The sequence below is a fragment of the Monodelphis domestica genome, chromosome 6, assembly GCF_027887165.1.
Source record: "Monodelphis domestica isolate mMonDom1 chromosome 6, mMonDom1.pri, whole genome shotgun sequence".
Classification (NCBI taxonomy): domain Eukaryota; kingdom Metazoa; phylum Chordata; class Mammalia; order Didelphimorphia; family Didelphidae; genus Monodelphis; species Monodelphis domestica.
The window spans coordinates 67,485,363-67,498,157 of NC_077232.1; the positions used below are offsets into that span (position 1 = coordinate 67,485,363).

Consider the following 12,795-nt stretch of genomic DNA (forward strand, 5'->3'; position numbering starts at 1 on the left):
TCAGAGGATTGAATGCTAGACTTAGAGACAGAAGGTCCTGGGTTCAAATTTAGCCTCAGACATTTCTTAGTTATGTGACTCTGGACAAGTCACTTCACCCTCATTGTCTAGCCCTTACCACTCTTCTGCCTTGGAACCAATACAGTTTTGATTCTAAGATGGAAGGTAAGGGTTTTGGTTTTTTAATTCTTAAACAGGGGGGTAACCTAGAGGACAAGAGACATTTATCCTGAAGAAGAGATGTCTTGGGAGGACTTTGATCTCTTTCTTCAAATATCTGAAGAGCTATCTCATAGAAGAAGGGTTAGACTTGTTTTGCATTATTAGCTCAAGCAGATAGAATTAGGACCATTGGTACAGAGAAGAGTTTCTGGATTTATATTTTTTAAAAAAACTTCCTAAAGACAAAAGCTACCCCAAGGTAGAAGTAATGAGTTTCCCATCACTGGATGGGAAGAGATCAAACCCCAACAGAGGCTGGATAACCTGTGATCAGGAACATTGATCCTTTCTTGGGCATAAATTGGACTATAAAGTTCTATCCATGTAGACAGGGGAAAGGAAGGGAATAAGTATTTATATGGGACCTGCTTTGAGCCAGGCACTGCACTGAGCACTTTACAAATATTTCATTTGCTCTTCACAATAACCCTAGGAGGAGGGAGGGGAAGGTGTTATTATTATCTCCATTTTACAATAAAGAAACTGAGGCCAACAGAGATTCAGTGACTTGCCCAGAAACACACAGCTAGGAAGTGTCTGAGGACAGTCTTGAACTCAAGTCTTCCTGACTCTAGCTCTCACCTCCAGTAGAGACAGAAGACAGAATGGAAGAAGTCTGAAATGGTAGTTTTGATATAGAAGTGATGCAAAATCCTTCTAATTGACCTCCTACTTTGAGGTTTTCTTCTCTAATCTCCCCTCCAGATAGCTGCCAAATTGATATGTCTAAAGCCCAGGTCTGCTCACATCACTCCCCTACTCAAGAAAATTCAGACTCTCCCTATTGCCTCAAGACTAAAAAACAAATTCCTCTGTCAAAAAAAAAAAGCCTTTTAAATTGTAGTATCTGTTGGTGATGGAATACTATTGTGCTTAAAGGAATGATGAACTGGAGGGATTCCATGTGAACTGGAATGACCTCCAGGAATTGAAGCAGAGTGAAAGGAACAGAACTGGGAGAACCACATACACAGAGACTAATACACTGTGGCACAAACCAATGTAATGGACTTCTCTACTAGCAGCAATGCAATGATCTAGGACAATTCTGAGAGACTTAAGAGAAAGATGCTATCACCATCCAGAGGAAGAACTGTGGGAGCAGAAACACAGAAGAAAAACAACTGCTTGATCACGTGGGTTGATGGGGATATGATTGGGAATAGAGACTCTAAACATGCAAATATCAATAATATGGAAATAAGTTTTGATCAAAGACACATGTAAAACCCAGTGGAATTGTGTGTCAGCTATAGGAGGGGGTAGAGGGAGGGGAGGGAAAGCACATGACTCTTGTAACCAAGGGAAAATATTCTAAATTGACTAATTAACTAAAATTTAAAAAAAAAAGCCTTTTACAATCTGGTTCTGGTCTATCTTTTCAAGTTTACTTCACTTGATTCCTCTTCCTGCATTTTCCATTCCAACCAAACTGAACCTTTTTCTCTTCTCAGTTTTGACATTCCATCTCTATGTGTTGGCACCCAAATACCTTTTGGAATCCCTTCAAGGTTCAGCTCGGGCACCATCTACACAAGATCTCTCGTGAATCCCTCAGTTGTGGATGGCCTCCCTTTCCTCCAAATGAATATTTATTTATCTATATACATGTTGCAGTTCCTAGAACATAAACTCCTTGAAGGCAGGAACCATCTTGCTTTTGTCTCTCTTATCTCCAGCGGGAACCAAAATTCACAGCACATGGAGAGCTCTTGGTAAATCCCTACTAAATTAAACATTCAATCAAAGCTTTGTGACAGAGAAGGCAGAACAGGATCAATCCCAGACTAGGCAGCAAGGTAAAGTCAAGGTTTTTTCAGGCTTCCAATCAACATGCATTTGTAAAGCACATGCTATATTCCAAGAACACAGAATTCTGGACACTGAGATACAAAATCAAAAACAAAACTGGTTTCATCTTTTTTCAGAATCAAAGTCAAAAATGAAACCTTCCCTCAAAGAGCTCACTTTCCACCAAGGGAAAACAACATGAATAGAGATCAAGGGAATATAAAATATATGCAAAGTAAATAAAAAATTCTTTTTTAATTATTATTGTTAAATGCTTACCTTCTGTCTTTATATCAGTTCCAAGTCAGAAGGGTGGCAGGACCAAGGCAATCAAGATTGAGTGACTTGTCCAGGGTCAGACAACGAGGAAATGTCTGAGGCCATGTTTGAACCCGCGTTCTCCCAACCTCAGTGTTCTTTCCATGCCTAGATGCCCCTAAATGCAAAGTAATTCTGAAGAGGGAAGTACTAGCAAGAGAGGATATCTGGAAAGGCTTCTTGGAGGAGGTAGCCTTTGAACGGTGCCTTGAAAAAGAGATTTGTGTATTTTTGAGGGTAGGAAGGAGGAAGCTAGGTGCAAACAGCATGGAAGATCCCAAAAAGAAAGGCAGAATAAAATGTGAGAGCAAGGAGAGAAGGCTGGAAATAGGGATTTCCAGAGCAGGGAAGCAGTTATATTGGGGAAGGCTGGACACGTCCTCCTCTAAGGCAGGAGAAAGGGTATAGATGGAGGGAGAGTGACCGGTGGAGAGAGAATCTGAGGTCAAGAAGGGGACAGACCAAGGAGCTCACCCTAGGACAGCCTCATAGCCTCCATCTTCTCAGAGAAGCCAAAGAGAAGGGAGCCGGCCAACAGGGATGGGAAAAGGAGCTAGAGGAGAATTGGAGAGGTGTTTGGAATATAATAGCAGCTTCTGCATGCTTCAAAGCAGTTCTTCCAACCTTGGCTTTATGTTCTTTTGTTTCTAAACGGAATTTCTGTTCATGGGCAAGGTGAAATTTCAAGATATGTTCCTTTGTTTAAAGAATGAGAATAAAAAAATAAATTAAAAAAAGAATGAGAATTAAGACTGAATGTGCTCCTTGAGGCAGATAGGTGTCTCAGTGGATGGAAAGCTAGACCTAGAGATGAGAGGTCTTGGATTCAAATATGGCCTCGGACACTTCCTAGCAGGGTAACCCTAGGCAAGGCACTTGACTCCCATTGCTTAGTCCTTATTGCCATTGCCTTGGAACCAATCTACAGTATTAATTCTAAAATGGAAGGTAAGGGTTTAAAAACAACAGCAACAACAAAAGACTTCCCTGAAGACCTTCCCATGGAGCAGGATACTCTGAACAAAATGTGATTGTGGGGATCTGCCTTCCCTCCCTCCGGCTTTATACCCCAGGTTTTCTCCACACAGAAACACAGGTCACCGTCGCCACACATCTTCTCTCTCTTTAAGGAAAAAAAGCCCCTGGATAGCTTCTAGACACTCATCCCAAGACTGAGGGGTCTGGAGCAGTCACATGAATGGGGGACTGTGCCAGGCCTGATGCAAAGCAAACAAAATGAAGCTTTTCCCATCCAGGAGTTGCCTTGGCACCGATGATCATAGACTCATGCAGAAAATGGTTCCAAAAGCAAACCAACACACTTAGCACAGAAATGCCCTGAACACCAGAACTGGGCCAGGGGCACTGCAGGTGCCACTACACAGGCTGCCATCCCCCCCCCCCCACACACACACACACAATTGGCCCATGGCTTAAGGACTGACAAGTCCAACAAGCTGATGTGACCTGAAGGCTGGCTTTGAAGTCAGAAAGCCTGAGTTCAAAGTCTTCCACATAATACCTGGGGCGAGTCACTTAAAGAAGCAAAAATGCATTTATGAAGCATCTACTATGTGCCAAGCTCTGTGCAATCGAAGGGCATCCCCTCATTTTTCCAGTTTTTTGCCACCACAAAGAGCGCAGCTATGAATATTCTTATACAAGTCTTTTTCCTTATTATCTCTTTGGGGTACAAACCCAGCAGTGCCATGGCTGGATCAAAGGGCAGCCAGTCGTTTAGCGCCCTTTGGGTATAGTTCCAAATTGCCCTCCAGAAAGGCTGCATTAATTCACAACTCCACCAGCAATGCATTAGTGTCCGATTTTGCCACATCCCCTCCAACATTTATTATTTTCCTTTACTGTCATGTTAGGTGTGAAGTGCTACCTCAGCATTGTTTTCATTTGCATTTCTCTAATTATGAAAAATTTAGAACACTTTTTCATGTGTTTATTGATAGTTTTTATTTCTTTATCTAAAAACTGCCTATTCATGACCCTTGACCATTTATCAATTGGGGAATGGCTTGATTTTTTTATACAACTGATTTATCTCCTTATAAGTTTAAGAAATGAGATCTTTGTCAGAGGTTTTTGTTATAAAATTTTTTCCCAGTTTGTTGCTTCCCTTCTAATTTTGGTTGCATTGGTTTTGTTTGTACAGAAACTTTTTAATTTACTATAATAAAAATTATTCATTTTACATTTTGTAATGTTCTCTATCGTCTCCTTGGTCTCAAATTCCTTCCTTTCTCATAGATCTGACAAGTATATTATTCTAAGTTCATCTAGTTTGTTTATGATTTCCCTCTTTATATTTAAGTCATTTACCCATTCTGAATTAATCTTGGTATAGGGTGTAAGACGTTGATCTAAGCCTAATTCCTCCCATACTGTTTTCCAATTCTCCCAGCAGTTTTTGTCAAATAGTTGGCTCTTATCCCCAAAGCTGGGATCTTTGGGTTTATCAAACACTATCTTGTTGAGGTCATTTACCCCAAGTATATTCCCAGAACCATGTTTTTAAATGCATGAAATAAAATATATGAGGTTGCAAAGAAAACTAAAGGCTAGTGGAAATAAATAAAAGATCTTTCCCCCCCCAAAAAAAACCAAGGTAATGGAACCTCATGTTGCTATTTACCAACAGTAACTAGCTCTGTGATGCTAGATGAGTCATTTAAACTCTGCCTGCCTCAGTTTCTTCCGTTGTAAAACAGGGACAATTATAACACCTTACCTCCCTGGGTTGCTGCGAGGGTCACCTAAGATAATATTTGTATTGTCTGGCACAGCATCTGGCACATAGGAGGTGCTTAATGTTTGTTTCCTTCCTTCCTTGAAGGTTGAAACACTTATTGTAGGGCAGTTACACAGCTTGGTGGATTGAGAGCCAGGCCTAGAGACAGGAGGTCCTAGGTTCAAATCTGAATTCAGACACTTCCTAGCTGTGTGACCCTGGGAAAGTCACTTAACCCCCAGTGCCTAGCCCTTACCACTCTTCTGCCTTGGAACCAATATACTGTAGTGATTGAAAGACAGAAGATAAGAATTTTAAAACAAATAAACCCTTGTTGCAGTGAATATGACTCAAAAATTATCTTAAGAGCAGGTCTCCTACTCCATCACAGGCTAAGAAATTTCAAGCAACATTAGAGATCCCAAAATCCAACCTCTTCATTTTACAAATGAGATGACAAGGGCAGGTCCATGGAGGCTACATGCCTACCCAGGGTCCGACGGTTAATAAACATCGGGGGCAAAATTCAAACCCAGGACTTCCAAGTTTAGTGTTGTAGCCATTAAATGATGCTGTCTGCCACTCTCCTAAAAGTTATTTAAGAATAGGGACTTCAAAGGATGATCAGCAGGCTCATCAGAGGTTTTAAATACTTATGAAAAAAATTAAAATTAAAATTCTTCTGCCTTGGAACCAATACCCAGTACTGATTCTAAGATGGAAGGGAAGAGCTTTAAAAAAAAAAGTTAATGAAGGGGTAGGGGGTAGAAAAGGGATGTTTCCTTTTCATTAAATTCATTAAAATTAAAAATAAAATAACACTATCCAAACACATATTCTCAACATGTGTGATTTCTGGGTCACTGGAAAATATATTAAGCTTTCTAAAAAGTCCTGGGGTCATTAGTGCAACATCCCCTCACCCCCAAGCTCACCCCCTATAGCTCTCTCTAGATTGCTACTTCCAGAATTTAATAAGATTTCCTCTTTCTGCCTTTATCCACTGACCAGCCTCTCCTGTCTTTCCCAGGGAGAGAGAGAAGCAGTCAGACTTTATTTTGAGCCAATAATACCACCTTCCATCCCCAGAGTGTGGTAAGGATCAAACAAGATAATATTTGTAGTGCCTGGCGCATAGTAGGTCCCTAACACTCATTTTCTTTCTTCCCAGAAGCTTTCGGGGGGGAGGAAGGAGATGGTACTTACCCCTCATGAAGAATGAATTCAATATTTTCTGGAGAAAATTGTCCGGTCACAGGATGCCTAAAGGCTGTGGTCTGCTGATTGTGGCTAGAGAGAGAGAGGGAAAAGGGGAATGAGAATGCTTATGAGTGGGAATCTGGGCAACCAGAGACAAGACAACATTTCTGATCCGGTTCTGTGTTGACTGATGTTCTCTGCCCCACACTGCCTAGCCTCGGGCTGAGTCCATCCCCAGTGGGGCACGGGGTTTACAGCCTTCTCCAGCATTATCTCGAGGGTGTGTGGAATGTGTCGAGGGCATGCGGGACCCCCGCCCAGGCGGATTCGAGCATCCTTCTCCCCAAGCGAGGAAGACACCAGAAGCCAAATGTGCTCTTGCCATCATGAGAATGCACTAAGCGGTCTTTAGAAGGAGAACATGAGGTTCTTACTCAACCAAATTAAGAAATCTCATGAAGTTGTTTTCAGATAACACGATCTGAAAAAGCAAAGACCAAATGAATAACAGGATGAAGCACATTTTCTTCCTTTTGGTAGAGAGGTGAGGGAATAGGGGTAGGGTAGTATTGCATGCTTGGCAACGTTTTATTTTTATTTGTAGACAAGAGAAGGTTCATTGGTGGGTAGAGGCTTATTTGGAAACAAAGATATCCTGGAAGAGAAATAGTAGCAATAATACTTATGAATTAAACAGAAGGGAGGGCAGGGAGGTGGGCTCAGTGGATTGAGAGTTGGGTCTAAAGATGAGAGATCCTGGGTTCACATCTGGCATCAGACACTTCCTAGCTGGGTGACCCTGGGCAAGTCACTTAACTCCCATTGTCTAGCCCTTATCACTCTTCTGCCTTGGATCCAATACATAGTACTGACTCTAAGACAGAAGGGAAGATCTTGAAAAAAAAAATCAGTGAAGGGGTAAGGGGTAGAAAAGGGATGTTTCCTCTTTATGAATGACCCTGGATAAGTCACTGAAACCCCATTTTCTGCCTTAAAACCAATACACAGGTAATATGGAAGGTAAGGGTTTTCAAAAAGAAATTGAGGTCTAGGAAAGTATCCCAGGGTCCCAGAGGTAGTTCAAAGGCAGAGCTGGATCTAACTAAGTCCTACTCCTAGGTTTCTGGTGAAACCAAATAAATAAATAAAAATTCGGTTCCTTTTCATGGTCTGAGGTACAGTGTAAGAACTGCCAGGTTGGAAGCTCTAGAGTTTGATTCAAATCTGGACTCCATTACTTTCATTGACCCAAAACACGAGAAAGTGAAGCAGTCCCTCTCCCCGTGCGTGACTAGGGAATCAGGACCTCTCATCTGTAAAAGGTGATCAACATCTTTGTATTCCCTTCCAGCCAAAGGGGCTGTGGTGGCGTACTGTATAAACTGTAAAACATTAAGGAAATGGGAGCTGCTTTATGATCGCTGTTATTGCTGTGATGCTATAACCTGAGGGTGGTACCTGCCTGGCAAAGGCATTCTCCCAGGATACTACTTAGAATAACGATTAGAGGTGACATTTCTGTAATACCATCGGGGTTACCAGGCATTTTCCTCACAACAACCTCATGATATAAATAGTACAAGTATTCTTAGCCCCACATTTTACAGATGAAGAGACAGAATAGAGATTGGAGATGCCAATTCCAAGACCAGAGATGTCAAACTCAAGTTGAAATGGATCCCTACTGACTTAGAAAACCCCAAATTGGGGAGCAGCTAGGGTGGCTCAGTGGATCGAGAGCCAGACATAGAGGCAAGAAGTCCTGGGTTCAAATCTGATCCCAGACACTTCCTATCTGGGTAACCCTGGGCAAGTCACTTAACCCCATTGCTTAGTCCTTACTGCTCTTCTGTCTTGGAACCAATATACAGTATTGATTCTAGGATGGAAAGGAAGGGTTAAAAAAAAAGTCAATGAAGGGGTAGGGGATAAAAAGGGGATGTTCCATTCTTTCTGTGCAAAGACGTCTGAACTCAAGGTGGTTGTCAGAAGAAAAGAAGAATCGGGGGGACATGATAGTTGTCTTCAGGAATGTGGAGGATTCCTGGTAGTGTGATCCTGGGCAAGTCACTTAACCCCCACTGCCTAGCCCTTATTGCTCTTCTGCCTTAGACAGTATCAATTCTAAGATGGAAGGTAAGAATGAATTAAAAAAAGAAAGCCTCAAATGAACATTATCTATATTTTATTGTATTTTTATTTAGTTTCTCAAATATTTCCCAGTTACATTTTAGTCTGGTTTGGGCCATTCTGTGGCTGTAGTTTTGCCTATGGTCTGAGCTGGGTATATCTGGTAGTTCAATGGGTATGGCACTAAATAGATAAATAAGTTTGGGTAGGATGGTCATTTTTATTATATTGGCTCGTCCTATCCATGAGCAGTTAATGTTTTTCCATTTGTTCAGGTCTAGTTTTAGTTGTGTGGCGAGTGTTTTGTAGTTGTGTTCATATAGTTCCTGTGTTTGTCTTGGGAGATAGATTCCTAGGTATTTTATTTTGTCTAAGGTGATTTTGAATGGGATTTCTCTTTCTAGTTCTTGCTGCTGAGCTGTGTTGGAGATATATAGAAAAGCTGATGATTTATGTGGGTTTATTTTGTATCCTGCAACTTTGCTAAAGTTGTTGATTATTTCAATTAGCTTTTTGGTTGAATCTCTAGGATTCTTTAAGTAGACCATCATGTCATCCGCGAAGAGTGATAACTTGGTCTCCTCCTTGCCTATTCTGATGCCTTCAATTTCTTTATCTTCTCTAATTGCTACTGCTAGTGTTTCTAGTACAATGTCAAATAGTAGGGGTGATAATGGGCATCCTTGTTTCACTCCTGATCTTATTGGGAATGCATCTAGTTTATCTCCATTGCAGATGATATTGAGCTGGGTATATCTGGACGACATCATGGTTCATTCATTCATTTATTCAGCTTTGCAGAGAGATTTATGACCAAGACAAGTTCAGGCCTTCAGAGCATTTCTGGGCTCCTAGTCTGCCCTGGTCCTTCTTACATGGAGTGCCCATCACCATAGCACTCCTCCCCTTCTGCAGGTCTGTAGGTTGGGGAGGGAATGAATTAATGTAGAGGAGCTCAGATCCTGACAAGTCAGGTGTGAGACACATAAAGCCACCACCACAGAGTTTCAATTCCCAGCTCTCTGAGTCATTAAGAAGCAAATCACTGTCATCAGGCAGGCAGGAAGAAGTCCTGTCACCCCAGGAAGTCATCAAATCAAAATGAGCGTGTGGAACATGCATAGCAAGTATGTTTAGAGATGACTATTTAAGAAGATGCCCACCAGAGACATGGCTACACATCCATACACAGGATCCCAGGATTCAGAGCCAGATGGGACTGCTGAGGTCCTCTCCAACCCACTCCATTTACAGAAGAAGAAATGGAAACCCAGAGAGATTGTCTTGTCCAAGATACGGAGTTATTAAGGAGAAAAGTGGGTATTTGAACCCAGGTCCTCCAACTTCAAAGATAGCATCTATCCATTTTTCCTCTCTTTCCTTTCCCTCCCTCCTTCCTTCTTTCTTTCCATATTTCCTTGCCCCTCCTTCCCTCCCTTCCTCTCTCCCTTTCTTCTTCCCTCCCTCCTTCCTCTCTCTTTCTCCCTCCCTCCTCTCTCTTCCCTCCTTCTTTCTTTCCTTCCTCCTTCCCTCCCTTCCTTCCTCCCTCTTTCCTTCTTCCCTCTCTCCTTTTTCCCTCTATCCTTCTTCCCTTCTCCTCTCTCTCCCTTCCTTTCTTCTTTCCTTCCTCCCTCCCTCTTTCCTTCTTCCCTCTCTCCTTCTTCCTTTTCTCCTTTTTTCCTTCTCCCCTCCCTTCCTTTCTTCTTTCCATCCTCCCTCCCTCTTTCCTTCTTCCATCCTTCCTTCCATCCTCCCTCCCTCTTTCCTTCTTTCATCCTTCCTTCCTTCCTTCCTTCCTTCCTTCCTCCCTTCCTTCCTTCCTTCCTTCCTTCCTTCCTTCCTTCCTTCTTTCCTTCTATTCCTTCCTTCCTTTCTCTCTTAGTAACAACTCCAAACAAGACTAAAGATCTAGGGCTCGGCAAATGAGATAAAGTGGCTTGCCATGGAAATGTCTGAAACCAGATGCAAACTCCAACTCCAAGCCTGATGCTCTATCCATTGTGCCACCTAGCTGCCCCACCAGTATCCTCCCCATGTATACTGCCTTTCTGTGACCAACCCTTGGGATGCTGGTGCCTCAGACTAAGTGAATACTTATTAGTGCCCTTGGGATGTACCACTTACTTCAGGTATATCAACGTGAACACCTCAACACTGGGCAATCCAGGCTCCCACCCAGTTTAATCTAGGCGTTAGGTCTGTCCTGCCTTTATTCATACTCTGGATGGCTTGCGTGAGCCAACTCTCCCCCAGTCCCACACATAAGACCACAAATATAGGAGGTTCTAGTTTCCTCTGGACACAACTAGGGGGAACATACTGGCCCAGTGAGCATGGGAGAGACTCTCCTTCCCTAAAAGTTAGAGATGACAATGCATTCTCCAGCAGGGTCTCCTCCAAGCAGGACCCACAGATATTGCTGCTGTGGCTCTCCTTTAAGGCTCCCTGTCTCAGGGTTCAATTTCTTTTTTGGACTGGTGGTTATCTAGCACAAAGTGTGCAGTCCCCATGAGTGCTTAATAAATACTATACAATCACAAGCAGCAACCACTGGCATCCAGTAGCCCAAAGTGGCTCAGGATCTAATGTCAATGAAACTCTTAGTTTGCATAAGCTGGCTTCAAGGTGGGTCTTGCTCTCCAATGCGGTTAAATGCGACACTAGTAGAAATGGGTTAAGAGAAGGTCGTTGGCTCATTTGGCAAGACCTGGTGGCAAGAACCTGGTGTTACCTCTGTAAAAAGGCCAGTTATACTGCCACCCAATACTAAGTTACCCAAGACTGAGTCTCAGCCAAAAGCAACACTAAGCCATAACTAGGGCAGGACAACTGGGGCTTTGAACCGAGTTCCCAAATTATTTAGAGGGTGCAGAGAGCAATTCTATTCCATTAGCAGGTAGGAACAATTAAAATGAGCGCTGCTTTAGCAAGAATAATTAGTTAAAGTAGAAGCTACTGGATATGGCAGCCTTGCAATCCCATAGATGCTTTGGACTTGACGTTCTAGATCTCATCCTTGCTGCCCATCCCCTCCCAAATGAATTTTTCTTGCCCCAGACACCAAAATTGCCAGTGATAGCTCTGCCAAGAGCATAGACATAAATCCTTAGAAATAGAATGGGGCTCAGAGAACATCTAGTGATTTGAACAGCTAGAGGAAACAGGTCCAAAGAGCAACGACTTCCCCAAGTTCACCCGGCTGGCTCAGAGCAAAAGGCAGGACTGGGACCTAGGTCTCCTGATTGTCTGGGCGGGGGTGCTTTCTATTGTGTTCTGTTAGCAAAAACCCTTTGGGGCTGCACATTTCTGATTTTGTCTGCATAGGCAAGCATGCCCCTATCTAAGCCCCAGACCCCCCAGAGATGCTTCAGCCTGTTGTTTCCTGATACTCGAATTGAAAATACCCAACAAGCCTGTCTCGGGATGTAAAGGACAAGTGGAGACACATCTGTGGAAATACCTGTTTCTGAACCTGCGCTGCTCCCCTGCTCGTTGGCCAAGAGGGGCAGGCTTTGAGCCAGGTGGCTTGTTCAGATGGAGAGTCAGCCCTCTCCCTCCTCCAAAAATCAAAAATAATAATGATTCAAAAGAGAGGCACAAGGCTTTGTGTCCCTCCTTTGTCATCCTGGGAATGAGACTCCGAGGAGGCAGTAAAACCCAGCCCATCAATTCCCACATGTCACTGCTTCCACTCCATTCAGCACTGCGCCTCTGCGTGCTGTGGGGGACACAAAGATGCAGAAGGTGCTGGAGAGTCCTTTCTTTCAGAGCACTCAGTCTAGCAAGGAAGACGAGGCATAAACAATCAGGGTGCCAACAAAGCCAGGGCAGAGGATGGACAGGAGACGTATGGGGGTGAGGACAATGTGGGAGGGGGAAGCCACTGTGTGCCGAGCACTGTAAACTGGGGAAGAAAGCACTTTTAGCTTGGGGGAGTGGAAGAGAAGGGAAGAATTGGAGAAAACTTCAGGGAGGAGGTGACATTTGAGCTAAACCTTGAATACTGGGTAGCTTAAAAAGCTTCCTGCTTAGAGTCAATACTGGGCACTGGCTCCAAGGCAGAAGAGAGGTAAGGGCTAGGTAATGGGGGTTAAGGGACTTGCCCAGGGTCACACAGCTAGGAAGTGTCTGAGGTCAAATTTGAACCCAGGATATTTTGTCTCTAGGTTTGGCTCTCAATCTACTGAGTCACTTATTTGTCTCCTACTAGGTAGCTTTTTTAATTTGTAAACAGCTGCATTCCAAGCACAGAGATGGAGGGAAATGACAACTACTCCAGTTCATGATAGGGCAGAAGTAAGGGCAGGGATAGTGAGTTTGCTAAAAGAGAAGACCATAAAAGAAAGTAGAGGATGGCTTTGAGTGCCAGGCTAAGAAGCTTGACATATTCCACA

General features: G+C 43.1%; 1 protein-coding gene across 22 annotated transcripts in view; it reads right to left on the reverse strand.

Moving 5' to 3' along the window:
* PLEKHA7 (pleckstrin homology domain containing A7) overlaps positions 1 to 12,795 on the reverse strand; it is a 274,220-nt gene that overhangs the window by 101,392 nt on the left and 160,033 nt on the right. For all 22 annotated transcript variants that reach the window (XM_056802181.1, XM_056802176.1, XM_056802172.1 and 19 more), the window contains one exon: positions 6,278 to 6,361. In XM_056802181.1, coding sequence (XP_056658159.1) covers positions 6,278 to 6,361 — 84 coding nt within the window. The remainder of the gene's footprint in view (positions 1 to 6,277; positions 6,362 to 12,795) is intronic.